Raw genomic sequence first — 16,634 nt, 5'->3', positions numbered from 1 at the left:
ACCGGCCACCAGGCATCACGGCCAAAGGTGCACGGAAGGAAAGCGGCTCACGAGAGCCGGTTCCGTGCCGCCCCCCCTCCCCGGGCGCCGGCAGGGCTTCACGGGGACGGGGGACTCTTTGGCTCCCTGCGCGCGGAGGGATCACGAACCGTTGCTGAGGCGCTGAAGTTACATTTTGAAAAAAAAAAAACCCAACCTGTCCATTCAACGAACCGCGCCCACGTGACAGGCCGCACCAATCAAGGGCGACTCTGCTTCAAGTCATGCTTTATGCAAATGTCGAGCTTTATTCCTCCCTTGATTGGCTACCGGCAGCGCTACTGCCGGCCTGCCCCTCGCCGCTGCGCTGGCATTTCCCCGCCCAACCCTCCCACCCGTCCTTGCCCCGCCACTCCGGCGGAGCGCGTTTCTTATTGGGCAGCGGGCGCGGCGCGGCGCCGCCGCGATTGGGCGCGGCTCATGTCGGTCAGCGATCGCTGCCTTCCGGGTTCGGCAGGAGGAGCGGGCTGCCGCCGCCGCCGCAGCATGAGGCGGGTCACGCTGTTCGTTAACGGCAGCCCCCGGAACGGGAAGGTGAGGGGCGGGAAGGGGGGGGGTCGGGCCCTCGGCGGGGTCCCGCCGCCAGCCCGCGGCTCGCCCCCCGCCCGCTTCCTGAGTAATTCCTCCTCCCTTTCCCTCGCCTCAGTCGCCGGGGCGGCAGCCGGCGGGCAGCCGCTGGCAGGGACGGAGCGGCGGTGCCCATCTTTCGGCTCCCGCCGCTCCGGGACGGGGCCGCCGCGCCTAGGGCGGGGCTCCCGCTTCTGGTTCGGCGCGAGGGAGAAGCCCTCAGCCGTCCCTCACAGCCGCGGTGCCCGTGGCTGCGGCTGAGGAGCCTCGCTGCTCCCGCCGCCCCCTCCCCGGGACTCGGTGGTGCCCGCTGGGGCCTAGCCCGTGTGCTGCTGAAGGGCCGGGAAGCCTCGCACGGCCGGCGGGGGAGGGAGCGGGGTGTTAGCCACCTGAAAACACAGCGGCTGCTGGCCTGTCTGCCTGGGAACGCTGAGGGGAATCGCGACAAGCCAGGAACTTCTTGCTGGAGTCGCAGTTAAAGTCACCTTCATATCGTCATTATTGATTCGGGTCCTGCTATACATGTCCTAGGTAACGGCGGGAAGCATGTAAATGAAGTCCTGCAGGATGTCAGGTCTCTGCCGTGTCTAACTAATAGTGCATTGTACGCTTTCTGTTGGACAGCCAATAAATGCTCTTGCTTAAACTCTGCTCTCTTGTTTAAAACCTATGTAGTTATGTCTCAAGAGTGAAAATAGATTTCTAGGCCTGACCAGTGCACAACTAGCATAGGAAAAGGCCCTGCGATGCAGTGCTACTAAATGCTATCCATGATCCCTGATTTTTTCCTATCCACATCTCTGGAGTGAAGACAGTTAATGTGGCGGTAGTGTAATCTTTGGTTTTAGAGAGGGGAAATAAATTCAGGAGAGACTTGGAACAGAACAAACAGCAGTATTTCTTTAGAGAAATAAATACTTGAATCATAATATTCCTGTAGTGCCAGCATTCATTCTTTCACTGCTGCTGTACCTCAGTACGTTGAGTCTTGGTGAGAGATGTGCAAGTCGCCCCATTTTAAGGCAGCTATGTTTCTAATATCAAAGTTGGTCTGTTTGTTTCCCTTTTTTAGTAAAGATCCATACATATCTTCCTCCCCCCGTAAGAAGATATTGATAGCCCTGGTAATAAGTCTGAAATGGCAGAAACTATGAACACAGTGCCTATAGCTACCTCTCTCTTCCACAGGTTGTGGCTGTATATGGGACTTTATCCGATTTGCTGTCTGTGGCTAGTAATAAGCTTGGAATAAAAGCGACCAGTGTTTACAATGGAAAAGGTGGACTCATTGATGATATCGCTTTGATTAGGTAAGGTTTATCCAATAAAAGTCAAATCACAGATGCGGATTAAGAGACTTACTAGCCTATTAATCCTCTGACCTTAATCAATAACCAGTGCTTTCCTTAAAAACAGATACTATCATTTCCAGCCAGCATGCCCAAAGGTGCTTTCATGCCTCAAGGAAAAATAATGCTGTCTTTTGAACTTCAACGCATTTCTATCTTGATGAATCAGAACTTGACACAAGCTGCCTTTTAACATCCTCCTGTGTTGACTCACAGTGCAATGTATGTACCAGGAAGATCCTACTGTTCTAGTCAGCACTTGGATGAGGTTTTTTTGAAAAGGAGACAAACTCTAGCTTTGCTTTGGCTTTATAGAATACTCACAGAGTGGGGAGAAAAGCAACTATTTTGTAAAACTAAACTGGTTGAGTAACAGAAGTGATCCCTACCTGATTGATACAGATAACATCTCTAGTGAAGTCAGGCGTATTACAATCCACTGGAACCTGCAAAATTAAGATAAAAATCAGATACTGAAGTTCTAACTAATGGCAACTGATTATCATTTACCTGAAACTAATCAGGAGGGGTTCCCACTGCCAATTAGATCAACAAAAAATTATGATTAATCTTTTTTTTTTCTCCTTCTCTTCCCCCTGCCCCTTCCCCTTTCAGGGACGATGATGTTTTGTTTGTCTGTGAAGGGGAACCATTCATTGGTAAGTCTCTTATGTTTAACCTTCTGTTTAATGGAAGGAGTTTTTGTTTTGCTTTAATGTAAATCTAAAATTTTATTTTCTGGTGGTTTCAGAAGATACCTCTTACCATATGGAGGATTCAGAAATATTCACAATTTTTCTAATAATTAATGTGTCTTTCTCATCTATGTAGATCCTCAGACTGATGGGAGACCTCACGAAGAACTAACAGGGTCACACACAGATTGGTTAACGCTCAATGTTGGAGGCCGATACTTCACCACTACACGGTAAAAATGCAGCTAGTTGGTTTTGTTCTTAAAGGACTTGATTTCAGTAAAGTAGTTATAGCAGCTGGTAGTGGGGGAGGCTTCAGATGCTCTTGCAAAAGATGCAGAAAAATAACTTACTGTGGAGTAGGAGGTCTTTGACTTCTGCAACTTTCTCTGTATTTCGTATTTGCTACCACAATTTTGCGACAAATTAATTAAACAGTTTACATATGAAGTAAAACTGGCGAAAAGCCTGAACAGGCCTGGATTTATCCTTGGAATATTTCAGTTAACTAAGTGCTTTGTATTTAAAATACCTTTACGATACCTCAGGTCAGAAACCTATTTTGTTATCACACTATATGAAATTAAATCAGTACAGTGTTGTAGCTGCTGGCATGCATATCACAGACCGAGGGCAGAAAATACACTGCGGCCAGCAAGTTTGTCTCTTGAGGAAAACATTCCATGTAAAAATAAAATTGCGCTGCCTTTGTTTTCTAGGAGCACTTTGGTTAATAAAGAACCTGACAGTATGTTGGCCCACATGTTTAAAGATAAAGGTTAGTATATTGAAATAAACTTTATTTTTTAAGCTAACAAATTAGCAAAGTAGGCAAAAGGCACTATCAAGTTGAGACTCTTGTTCATATGTTAAAATATCAAAAGTATGTTAAAGTATCAAAGCAGAATGTATAATCGTTTTTTTATAATTGTTTGTTTCTCCGTTGCCCATGTAATGCTTATCGTCTCACAAACTGAAAATATAACTTCCATCCATAGTTAATATTTTGGGGTCTTTGTTTGTTTGGTTTTTAGATTTTCATCTTACTGTTGCATCTTGCTCAGTTTTGTCAACAGAATCAATGGGCAAACTCTGTACGAGACAGCCTTTAGGAAACTAAAATCTTAATGCTGCTTTTATTCTAGCAATGATTCTTATGTATGTGATAAAATGTTTGTTATTTATAGCAGGAGCGAGTTCATTTTAAGGTGATTTCCCCCTGCTCCCCTCTTATTTTCCTTCCTTTTCTCTAAGAAGCACCCTTTCAAGTGGAGTGTTTCATAATTCAGTACCCTTTGGTAGTAAAAATCTGAAACTGAAGCAAATGCTCTTCTATTAATATATCAAATTTAATTATATATATATGTTGTGGAAACAGATGCTTGGGGAAATAAGCAAGATCATAGAGGAGCATTCCTAATTGACCGCAGTCCAGAGTATTTTGAGCCAATTTTGAACTATTTGCGTCACGGACAGCTCATTGTAAATGATGGCATTAATTTGCTAGGTAGGTATTACCTGTATGACATCTCCTAAATTATTACTCTTTAGAAGTTAAACTTTGCCCTCAGGTAAACATGATAAAGTCAGTGGGACTTTTGTATGCTCATCTAAATGTCTGGGATTTTTCTTTGGTGAATTTATTCTCAAGCATTGCAATTCCACATGCTTGGTTTAATGCAGATACCCTGTTTAAACTTATCTTGAGAGTATTAAAAATTCTCCCTACGGGATTAATATTTGGCTGTAATTCTGGATTTGGTATCTTTAACCTAATACTGGTATTGGAAACATCCTTTCTGAGTTATTTTTTCCTTTTAGCTGCAAGCAAGCTCGCTTCTCTCTATCCAGTTACATCTAATATAATGTATGTGGTTGTCAGTTTTATTAGTTTATGCATTTCTTCGAGACTCCTTAAACTTCAACAAGCGATCTGCTCATGTTTGTTAGTGTAGCTAAATGTGTAAAAGGTATAGAAGTAGGGAAAGTTGATTGAATTGATGCTCCTCCAATAGTAAGGATGGATTAACCCAAACTTTCTGGCATGCTCTTAGTGTGGCTGTACACTGCCTTCTCCAGTAAGGGAAGAAGAGTGCCCTCTTGTTTAACGACTCCCTGTAAATAACAAATGCTGCTTTGTTTTGTTAGGTGTTTTGGAAGAAGCCAGGTTTTTTGGTATCGATTCACTAATTGAACATCTAGAAATAGCTATTAAGGTAACTTGTTTTCCTTAATACATGAACGCACATGTCCTATTCTTCTAGGCAATATATAATTTAGTCCTATCCGTATTAGCTTTTAAACAACTCTCTCAACAGAATTCACAGCCAGCTGAGGATCATTCTCCTATATCTCGGAAGGAGTTTGTCCGATTCCTACTGGCAACCCCAACCAAGTCTGAGCTGCGATGTCAGGTGCGAAAATGCAGGCTTTGGCTTGATCTGTAGTGTCGGTGTCTGGTGGTGAGATACCCTGCAGCATCATGTGACAACGTGAAATTTAAACAACGTGTGCTTCCCCCCGCCCCGCTTTTTAATTGAGTTTTGATTCTAAGCTGTGGCAGAGTGACCTTAACATGAAATTCAAGTGCACTGTTGGGGCCACTTTCCTTCTTTAGGTTGAAGGTTTCCTGGAGGAGCAATTTGTTAAGCTATTCTATTTAAATGTAAAATTTAAATAGAATTTAAATTTAAATAAAATTTTAAAAATGCACTAGCATAACCAAGGACAATGCTTGATAGCTTTGCATTGACATTTCATTAGTCTTATGTAGTAGAATAGATGGTCTTGTGTGTGCATGTGTATATATCTGTATGTCTGTGTATATTTATATACACATGTACATATACATGATTGTCTTACTGTTTTGTGTTCAGAGCTACACTTCATCTTCTGTGACTTTTTTGGGGTTTATTGTTTTGTTTTTAGGGTCTCAATTTCAGTGGAGCAGATCTTTCACGCCTAGACCTTCGGTACATAAACTTCAAGATGGCTAACCTAAGCCGTTGCAACCTAGCACATGCCAACCTGTGCTGTGCAAATCTTGAAAGAGCTGACCTCTCTGGATCAGTGCTTGACGTAAGAATTGTTGCGTCTTGGAAAGTCTGGGCTATACTTTAGTTATTTTAAGGGAAGAGGAATTGGAACAAGCAGAGAAGCGTAATACAAGTAGTTCTTCAATATTTTCTGCAATTGCTCTAGTTAGAGGACTTCAAAAGCTTTTTGAAGCTATCTTAAGTAAAAAAAGGAAAAGAAGGGCAGTGGGTGAGAATTATCTGCCTTCCTGATGATAGAGAAGTAAGAGTATAGCAAGTTCCAAGGTTGTTGTGCTTTAATAGGATTCACTTCCGAAACAGAAACGAAAACTATACTCTGATCATTTTTGGTATTGTTCATCTTCGCACTTTTATGAATCTGACATGTCTGTCTCTATCAGTGTGCAAACCTGCAAGGGGTAAAAATGCTGTGTTCCAACGCAGAAGGAGCATCTCTAAAAGGGTGCAATTTTGAAGATCCGTCAGGCCTTAAAGCTAATTTGGAAGGTACGAAATTTTTGCCTGTTAGGTGCTCTGTGGAAACTGAACCATGTGTTTGTAAATTTATATGGCATGTGAAAGGTTTAGCTGTGGTTTGTACAATCCATGTTTTCATGAGAAGAGGCCACAAATACCAGCCTGAGTGTGTGTAACCGTATAATCATTAAATTCCAAGTTCTACCTTGACCTCTATCAATGTACATGGCTCTGAGGAAGCATCGTTCTGGAGCTACTGTGTTTCTGACTGGTTTTCCTCATAAAACTACTCTTTGTGTATTTTAGGTGCTAACCTGAAAGGTGTTGACATGGAAGGCAGTCAAATGACAGGAATTAATCTAAGAGTTGCAACGCTGAAAAATGCAAAACTAAAAAACTGTAATCTTAGAGGAGCAACTTTGGCAGGAACTGATTTGGAAGTGAGTTATGATTCATTTTATACACTAACTAGTCAACTGATAAAATTTTTGGGATTGCTGGCTTTTGGCTGAGTTCTCCAGCTTCAAACTAGACAGAATGAACTAGTCTTTTTTTTCAGTCTTAGTGAGCTATGGATGATCTAAGGAATCATATCTCATTCTAGTCTCAGTTTGGAAGGTGAGGCTAAAGTCTTGGATTTGCCAGCACCTCAAAGCCACAGGAATGGCTTGTATCATCTCAAAAGTGATGCATGGAAATACTGCTAAACTTAACTCTTAGCGTGAGATCATGCCATCACTGAAGAACTGAAGCGAAATGCAGTTGCCTGGGTTTGTGGGGGGTTTTTTTGATCCTGGGACATCATTTGTAGAGTATTGATGGAGTCTTACCTGACTGGTGGCACGTGATGCAGTGCTGTCTCTTACTAGTTAGAAGACAAACTAGCTCATTTTGCAAGCTGCGTATATGGCTGTTCTTCCTCAAGTACTAGAGAAGCATTCAGAGTAATGTCTGGTGAGATTGCAAGAGGCCGCTTCTTTCTAGCTTTGTTCAGCAAGCATTAGTAACTCCTGGAAGATAATTTGATATAAAGAGTGTAAGTCTAACAACTTAAAAATAAATCCAGCTGTTACTGTGGAAAGGAACTATTCTCTTACAAGACGTAACTATAAACTAGAGTGATAGACTAGAAGTTTACACTGAAATTTATGGAAGTAATGTGGTTTCTATATAAATGTAGTTAAGATGAAGTTTTGAACTACGTTCTGGGTATATTCAATTAACGTTTTTTTTTCTTTTACCCTTTAGAATTGTGATCTATCAGGTTGTGATCTACAAGAAGCTAATTTGAGGGGATCTAATGTAAAAGGAGCTATCTTTGAAGAGATGCTGACACCTTTGCACATGTCTCAGAGCGTCAGATAGGGAAGAGAATATGCTGAAGAGGAAGGAATCAAAACATTTATTGTGACTTTCTTCACCTCCTCCCCTTATTAAGTTAGAAGTAATGGTTATTAGACAACTTACATTTGCAGTAGTGCCTAAGTAAACTCTTCTTTGATCACTTTTGGGGGAGGGAGCTTTTGTTTAAGAGGTAGAAACAGACACCGCTTCTACCTCTGTGAACAGAGTGAGGAAGTGGGCTGGTTCTAGAACCAGAATGTGTGGCCGGTTTGGGGGGGAGGGTTAAATAGATTCATCGTTTAGCATTGCCTCACTTTGGAATGCATTTTAATTTATAAAGCACAATATATGCAAATCTATTTATTAAATCTGTAGCTGCAATATGAATAGAAAATGTTATTCATGTATAGTAGCAACAAAGTTCAGGTTTACAGTTAGACTAGTGTATTTACAGTTAGTTTCTCCATTCATGCACAGTGTATTAAATGGCAGATGTGCTTTAGACAACGTCCACAGGATGTTTTCAGGTACTCTCTTTTTCTGGGGTGAAAACAGTAGTTAACTGTCATCATAGCTAATCTATTGCCTTGTAGTAGTAGTTTGAATGCAGGTGTAGAACAGCTTTATCATCTTCTAAAATGGGTAGTGGAAGCTGCTTCCACTGAAGGGATCTGCCTACACAGCAGACTTAGTTAAAACTAAAACATCCCTGTTCAGAAATTGGATGTCTTATTTAATCCTTTCCAAATTAGTGTGAAATTGCACTATCAATCACAGCTGGTAAGAAGAATTCTCTCACTTTCACATGTCCTAACCACTCCAAACTGGAGTACCTGTAGACTTTTCATTCTTTGTGGGGAATTAAATGTACATAGGAAAAGACAATACTGTCGCCAAAGCAGAGATACACACTGGGGCCACAGCACATGCTCCATCCTCCCATCGTTACTCCAGTCTATGAATAAATGGCACCTGTTTCCCCTTAATGTACTATGCAAATACTCTTGTACACTGAAGCCTTGAAAGCATGGGCATAATCCTTTTCCCAGCCAGATCTTAGTTTTCCACTTTGGGCCTGCTTAAAGAGGCTGTAAAAGCATCTTGCATAGGGCAAAGTGCCCTTTCCACATCTGCTTTACCTGTGAGCAAATAGGGAACTATGTGACTTCTGCAGTGCAGAAAGCCTCACAGCATCTCTTTAAGTGGTGGTGCACTTCATTTAACAAGCTGTTTCCACTTTAGTATCAATCTAGTTCTCATCTAACACAACATTTATTTTCTACACAATCAAAAGGCACACAAAGAAACTATACCAAAAAAAAAAAAAAGGTGCACCAAGAACTCTTACCTCAGATGCTTACTTAAAACACCCCAAAGTTAAAACTAACCTTGAATCTAAGGAAATACAGCTATTACTGGAAGTTAAGAACCAATGTATCCTAAAACTTACAGAATGTGACACTGTTAGCAGTAGTTTGAGTTCCACAGTTACTTCAGTGGGTTGTCTTTTACTTGCAGTGCAGATTTCCTGTCCTCTGAACAGAAGTCTTGTTGTCTCAGTAGTTGTTACGAAAATGCTGCTTTGCCATCAATCTAGAAAGATTAGTTCAGGACCAGCATATGATTTGTTTGGGGGGAATTGCAGGATTCTCCCTTATTTTCAAGTTGGGTTGACTCAGGCATATGACATGAACTTCTGGGACTCAAAATCCCACAGCCATGTGGTTCAGAATTGGGATTTTATTTCCTCCAGATTCCCAGGCCTCTTGATCTGGCTCTAGGACAACACTGTATCCTTGGTGAAATACACCTATAGATTCAAGGGAAATACTTCAGTGTGATTTTGGAGTCCTTTCTCCCACCTCATCGCTTTCATTGAGAGTGATTTATATGTTGCAGTAGAAGATTCCTAGGGCTAGAGAAATAAATGAATTATTTTTCTTTATCATATTTTGTAGCTGGCAGAAGTAAAATATTGTATGAAAAAAAATCTATTTTCATAATCACTGTGTATAAAATATATTTGAACTTTCACTGAAGCACTATGTTTTGAATAATCACAGCATGTGGCATCATTCGTTCACAGATGAATTTAAGGTACCTCTTTTGCTATGACAAAGCTGTCTGAATAGCCCAAAGTGGCCTATTCAGAAATTGCAGGTTCCAGCCTAATTTACATTGCATTAATAAAAACGTGAAATATAAAAGTGCCTTGGTTGTCTTAATTTAAAAAAAACAATCTTATCTGACTTATATGGGAAGGACAGCAACTTAGAAGAGAACGCAACTTTTAACTTCGATAGGTCCTTGTATACAAACTCAAAAATACTATAGCTAAAGTTGGTTTTGCCTTTCGTGTGACCTTGACTGTCACCTTAGCCTGAACTTGTATGTAACCAGTGGTTTCTCAAATGGACTACTTGTTGTAAAATAGGAGTTACCCATGCTTGAGTACTTTATGAGAAGACTGAGTTTTAGATGTCTTGCCTTCTGCACAGGCAATTTGCACTATGGCAGAAAGCAAAAAAATTTTTGCTTTCAAGCATAAAGCTTACCTGCTAGAAAAACAAGCAAGTGTACCTTGTGTTGTGGGCATTGCTGCAATGTTTCCAATACATTCAGTTTGAGAACTTTCATGGGGGTTTTTTGACTTGTCATTCATCTGCAACACTTTTCAGCTTTTCTTTGTCCCCAGCCTTCATATTTGCTTAATAAAGTATTTGGAGTCAGAAGTCATTAACCACAATTTACGTAGGTATGTGCACTATTTAAAACAGTCCTTCCACATTAGAGGTTATCATCACACAGCACAAGCAGCTAAACTATGTCTTAATAAGGAAGTGCTAAAGCACTTCGGGAAGAAAAAAACCTGTCCTTGACACTCGTCTATAAAGTGCTCACGATTTCAGTCTAAAACTCTGTGGCACAAGTGTGATAATACAAATACAGCACATCTCCATAAGTGCTGTAGAGCACCCTGAGAACAAAATTGGAAAAAATGTAGTTCCTTCTTCAGTGTCTCACCTCCAGTACACTTCTTCGGGCTAGGAATGCTGTCTAAAAAGCCTAAGAGACTCAATAGGTTAGGATATCCCTTTCCGACACTTCTGATAAAAGAGAAGTCTTGATTCTTGGAACGGGAATCCACAAACCCAGCTTTTCCTGAGAAGTCCTTGACTTCCAGGTAGGTACTTAACAGCATCGGCAGGCATTAAGATATCTGTCTCCAAAACAGAAAAACTAGCACACTTGAAGGTCTGGGAGCTCTTTTGAAAAGTCTACATCAGCCATATGCCAGTGTCGGAAAACTAAAAAGAGGTCACATGATTAAAAACTCAGCTTCACGCTGTGATTTTTTTGAGAGCACAAAGCTGGCACCTGCCTGACAAGCCCAGACTGAAGCACTCCCAGACCTTGGATCAGACTTCCATTCAGACTCTGCCTCTGCCAAAATCAGAGTAGTTTGTTGGTTTCTGTTACACAGGCCTGTAAAAATATGTGTGGGCAAACAAAACCAGCTGTCATCTTTTTTTTAACCTTCCAACTCCTTTATGTAACTTAGGACTGTGGCCTAGAGTTTAAGAGAAGACAAGGCCCAGCTCACTAGCCAGTGCAGTTATGTGCCCTTTCTGACGTGCTTTGGTAGGTCAGCTTTGTAAGCTGTAACAGAAACCTGTGGAGAAACAGAGTTGTCGAACAATGTTAAGGGTAGGCTGTCATTAGACCTAGCTTAAAATGGTGGGTTAGTAAGAGGTGCAATTACTGGGCTAATTGCAGGCCCCCTTCTCTCTTTAAATGTCATCCCTCAGGATGAACAAAATCTTCTGTTTACCTTTAAGTAACCTTAATTTTTGCTAGGCTCATCAGGGAAGAAAGGAGTCTTAAAACACTGTTACAGGAAAATCTTCCTTCTGAAGTGATGTGCCTACGCCAAGGTAATATTCCTCCCACCGAAACAAACTATTTTCACAGCTTGATCAGTTTATCAGCTGAAGTTAAATGTTGGCTACTCTTGCCATGAGTAGGAGGAGCATTAGAGCAGGAAGAATTACTTTTTCCTAGAGTCGCTAAATCCTCCTTATTTACTTATTAAATTACTTTTAAGCCATTAATCTCAAAGAGGTCATGGGAGCAGGAAGAGAGGATGTTTGAAGAACACTAAACATGATACATTCAACTGCACATAAAACAGTGCACAGCAAGTCACAATAGCTGCCAGGGAGATAAAAAAAAAATTAGATTTCTGTAGTCAAAATTACTGAATGTAACTCCTGCATGCAAATAGCTATCCACTCCTTTATAAAACTGCAGTGCATAAACTCTCAAGAATGAAGAACGTGCACACACACATATATACATAAATCCAAAAAACCAGCAGTGTCTAGGAGTCCTATTAATGAAAGAGACTCCATTATGACAACAAAGCATGTTTACAATCTAATATACTTGTCCATTTGATCAGTTTAATACTACTTTGCATTTTATAGAGCAAAGAATATCAAGGCACTTTAAATTAAACAGTAAGGAGGAGGACTTTGAAAGGAGCATGCAAAATGCTCTGTGCACTTGTGCAATCATAGGCTCTTGTTTATGCCCCGAAGGACTGTTTCCTTCATGCCCGAGACAAAGCTGAATTCCTCATCCATTTCAACTCCTGTAAGCCCCTCTGAACAAATTGAAACTCACCCAAGAACTTTTACTTAAAAATTAGAAGTCACTGAAAGAAAAGATCGTGTGTTTTCCACAGGGCAACAGCAGTCAGCTAGGTTTGAATGTCAGATTTATAGCCTCTTAAAAGAAAGGCTGTTACTTTTCTGGCTCTTGGAGAAAACAGCTGAATTTAATAGCTACAGCAGGGGTGTTCCAATTATGTGCTTTACTTGTGCTGCATTACAGCAATTTTAAGAACAAAATTGCAGCCTGTGAGGTAGAATTAGATAAAGTTACCTGCTGGGAAAGGTTTGGTGGTGGGGTGGTTGCATATAAAAAGTGAGATGACAAGCATACTTGCAGGACATTTTCAAGCAGAGAAGAGTTGGAGTTATTCTGCAACCTCTCTCAGCAAGCAAGTAATGTGCTTGAACAACATACCATATTCCCTTTTTACTTATTCAGTGCTTACAGATGCGTGTATTAGAAGAAACTTGCATTAGAAGAGACTGCAAAGAGCACTTTTTAAGGACCAGGGACATTAGAACAGAAACCGGCTAAACTGAACGCATCTGTCAAGTATCAACAGGGACTTTCATGGAACCTTTGAGGTCTAGATATTCCTAAAACTCTGAAAGGGTGTTCAAAAATCCTAATTTAGACCTTAATCCAAATCTTTCAGATGTTAAATCTCTTTATAATAAGCTAATCCACACTTTGAGAGGCTCAAAATCCAGCTGTGGCTCACACATAGGCACAATGCCACTGGGGTGCAGAAGATCAGAACTGGAGATCCAGAAGTGTAACATTTTCATAATTCTAGAAGATAAAAATGGAGCTGTAACGCCATTATGATCAGAAAGATGTTTTGTTCTCTCACAGGATGAAGAAGTCCAGGAAGATCTTTGTCAGTGTCCTCCTGTTTGTCATGTCTGTGGAAATCTGCCTGGCTCAACACTGGTCTTATGGCCTGCAACCAGGAGGAAAAAGGAACGCCGAAAACCTGGTAGAATCGTTTCAAGAGGTAGGTGCTAGACTGTACAACCACCCTGTTGTTTTAGCTAGGATTCCTCATCTGTAAAAGATGCAAGCAAAAAAGAGGCGACATAGGCTTTACTGCATATGTGTGTCTCTCTCTCTTTCCCCCCAAACATACATACATATGTATATATACACACACATTTTTTTAAAGTAGTAATTGGAAAGTAATTAGCATTAGGGTAAGATGACATTTGACAGCCTTGCATAAAGAACAGTGTTGTCTATTGCAGACAGAAGAGCTTGGGCAGCTTGCTCTCAAGGAGAGACGGAAGTTTGAGTTCCAGCTTAAACCCGATTTCCTCCTCTCCCTAAATTTCAGCCAATACTCTGATGGGCTGTTTTATCACAACATTCATCCACTTCACCGAGAATGTGGCAATGGGCAGCTGTCATGCGGTAACCAATTAGATAGTAAGCAATTAAATGACAAAGCAGATGTGGAAGGTTCTGTCCACCAGTGGTTTTCCCATCCCTTCTAATACTTCATGTGCAGTCCCTCAGAACAGCAGTTCTAGCATCCTGATTTTAAGTTTGCTGTAGCACAAGCATAGCACCTGGGAAAGAGGTGAATTTAAGTTGTGCAGTGGAACAGTTTCATCTTCATATGTAACTAGGGTAGAGTTGCTTTAGCAGAAAAATCTCCTTTCATGAAGGCTCTATCACTCCCCAATTCAGATTGCAAATGAAATGGAAAAATTAGGGGAAGCGCAGAAGACTGAATGCCCAGGCTCGTATCAGCGTTCCAGGTTCAGTGATCTGAAGGAAGCCATGGTAAGTAACATGTTTTTTCTTTTATCGCTATGGGAAAACTAGAGAACTGGTCCAGGCTGAGAAAATACATGGAGGGAAGAGAAAAAAGGTGGTGGAGGGTGAGGAAGAGGCATGTAAGTTTAGTTCACATGTCGCAATACTGTCTCTGCCCTTATTATTTGCATCATTCTCAAGTACCTCAGAGTTACAGTCCTAGGACAGGACTACATTATTTTTATGCTCCCATCAGCAATGTCATTACTCACTAAATTAAAAACAAAAAGTCAAACACATTCTACCTTAATACAAATCTATGCAGCTTTCACAGATGCTTAACTTCAAAGGCACACTTTGCCAGCTGAAGGATCAAGCCATATGGAAGCTGCTGCTCCCAAGGTCCCTAGACTGGGAAATGTATTTTCCATTAGATGCTCTAATGCAATGACAGCAGAGACTTCACATACAAACTAACTGCCATAGAAAGAATACTCTCAAGCAAAAATGTGCTCTTTAATTAATATAGCAACACCTTGATCAGGCCAGATGGTCACCACTTTCTGGGAAGTGTCTCTGAGCTGTCCTAAAAGTTGAAATACTCAATCCGTACTTCATTTTTGAAGCCAAGACCAAAAGTTTCAAGTACGCACTCTAGCCTTTCACTGAGGAACCTGGCCTGAATAAAGGCTCATGAACTCAGTAACAGTAATGCAGACAGGTCAGAGTCTGACTTCCATTAGATTTTCATGCAGAAACTACCTAAAAAATATTTTTTTTTACATCATCTTTAATCCTATTTTTACTGAACATAAAATGGAATCTTTGTCCATGACTCTGGCTTCCAATAGCACTACTTGCAGAATGAAGAGCCAGCAACAGCAACTTAGTATGTTTAGACTTTTTTTTTTTTTTAAACTGCAGGAAACTATGTTAGGCAGGACAAGATACCAGAATAATTATCAGAATATTTGAAATGAGTCCTTGATGCTTCTTGCTCACTGAAGGAAACTTGGCCTTTCTTTGCAGAGCTGAATGCACCACCCCCCCAGTCAGATTCTTAGGTTTGCTCAGAAACTGCTGGTAATCTTGCACAGAAGTGTAAAAACTTCCAAGCCTCTGCATCAAACACTTAGTTTGCATGTCTTATTCCTGTAGCATAGTCTGAACTCTGTGGCCTTCTTATTTCTAGCTGCTTCATGACATTGAAAACAAATGAAACTTTTTCCAGATGCAGCTTTTCCAATGTAACACATTCCTGGAGTCGCTACAGGAATATTATGCAATGAAAGGGGAGGTGTCTGGAAATGGTCCACCCCATGGAAAAACTTTTCAAATTATCTTCATCATTTCCTGGAGAAGCTGGTAGTGAGCACAAACAAAAATACACCTAGCTAAGACACATAAGGGGAAAAAAATAACATATTCAGATAGCGCATCTATCCAAAACACCTCAGGCTTTCAACTCTTACATACATAAATATTCAAGTAGGAGACCAGATCCAGCAGGATGTGACACAGGAACATGGTTTCCATCCGAACAGTACTAAGGTACACAGAGAATGGTAACGGGGCAACTGTGCCACTCTAACGACCTTGTAATACTTTTGCAAGCACAGCTTTCTTGTCTCTGGTCTCTTGGCCAACTGCTTAAGCTCAGAGACACATTCTACATACTGATGCTTTGTGCAAGTTCATGCTTCTTGTCCTAAACTGCTGTCAAAGCGTAGCGTTCAACAGCTGCTGGGTTGCACTCCAAGAACTGCTGCAGTGGTGGACCCATTAACAGATGTAAAGTTGGTCATGCACTTTGGGATGAAAAGGGCCATTATAAGTGTCAGTTACATTACCCTGTATGATCAGATCCATGGGCAGGTGGCAGAGAGATCATGTCGGGTCAGATTTATGTCATTCTAATCCTCCTTCCAATGGAGACCACAATATGAATCTTTTAGCATCTGACCAGGCTTTAAAATTCCATCATCAAAGCTATTTCTTCTCTTTAAAAAAAGTATGTGTGTGTTTACAGGAAAGTCTGATCGAAGGAGAACCTAGACGAAAGAAGATTTAAACCCACAAAGCCAAACGGAACAATGGACCCAGAATAAAATTTCAACGCTATGTTAAAATCAATTCCTCTTCAAATGGCCTTTGCTTAGATTGCATTATGTGAATAAATACTCTGAAGCTGCATTTAAATAGTAGAAGATAACTGTTGTGTAGATTACTAGCTTATATGTAAAAGAGAACACATTCCAGTCCGGTGGCGGGGACTCAGCAGCGTAGGGTCTGCTTTGTGTCCTGCAATGAAAACTTGGACGTGACAGCTTTTGTTTCACGTGTACAGACAATGCCTGGACAAAGGCACTGTCTGATCGCATTAGTCTCTGGATAAAACAGTAATATAACTTTGTTAAAAAAAAATCAAGAATAAACTTACTGTTGGAGTATAATTCCACTCGCACTTCAGTAGTCCATGTACGAAAGACTTTTACATGCTCTTTTTTTACTGGGTCACTCATAAAAACTACATTTATTTTAAAAAGGTATTTACAAACTTTACAACAGTTAATACATTTTAAAAAACATGAAAATTTATACACCTTGCTTTACAGACTTAGTGAATCATATGTCATTTACCCAGAGAGATGCAGACTCCCTTTCCAAAGCTTAGCTCCTACTCTTTCTTCAGA

The 16,634-nt window shown here is 40.8% G+C and overlaps 2 protein-coding genes across 2 annotated transcripts; both read left to right on the top strand.

Moving 5' to 3' along the window:
• The first annotated feature begins 518 nt into the window (after positions 1-518).
• Positions 519-9,705, top strand: KCTD9 (potassium channel tetramerization domain containing 9). The gene is made up of 12 exons (XM_050910356.1): positions 519-573; positions 1,795-1,916; positions 2,571-2,614; positions 2,787-2,883; positions 3,370-3,428; positions 4,029-4,157; positions 4,799-4,866; positions 4,969-5,064; positions 5,579-5,728; positions 6,087-6,192; positions 6,469-6,602; positions 7,411-9,705. The coding sequence occupies exons 1-12, from the start codon at positions 526-528 to the stop codon at positions 7,525-7,527; spliced, it is 1,170 nt and encodes a 389-aa protein (XP_050766313.1). The 5' UTR covers positions 519-525; the 3' UTR covers positions 7,528-9,705.
• A 3,334-nt stretch (positions 9,706-13,039) lies between these two features.
• On the top strand, positions 13,040-16,012 carry GNRH1 (gonadotropin releasing hormone 1). The gene is made up of 3 exons (XM_050910082.1): positions 13,040-13,180; positions 13,873-13,968; positions 15,971-16,012. The coding sequence occupies exons 1-3, from the start codon at positions 13,040-13,042 to the stop codon at positions 16,010-16,012; spliced, it is 279 nt and encodes a 92-aa protein (XP_050766039.1).
• The last annotated feature ends 622 nt before the right edge of the window (positions 16,013-16,634 follow it).

Source organism: Gymnogyps californianus, chromosome 23, assembly GCF_018139145.2.
Source record: "Gymnogyps californianus isolate 813 chromosome 23, ASM1813914v2, whole genome shotgun sequence".
Classification (NCBI taxonomy): Eukaryota; Metazoa; Chordata; class Aves; order Accipitriformes; family Cathartidae; genus Gymnogyps; species Gymnogyps californianus.
The sequence above is the reverse complement of the archived record's forward strand: the minus strand, read 5'-3'. Positions and strand labels throughout refer to the sequence as shown.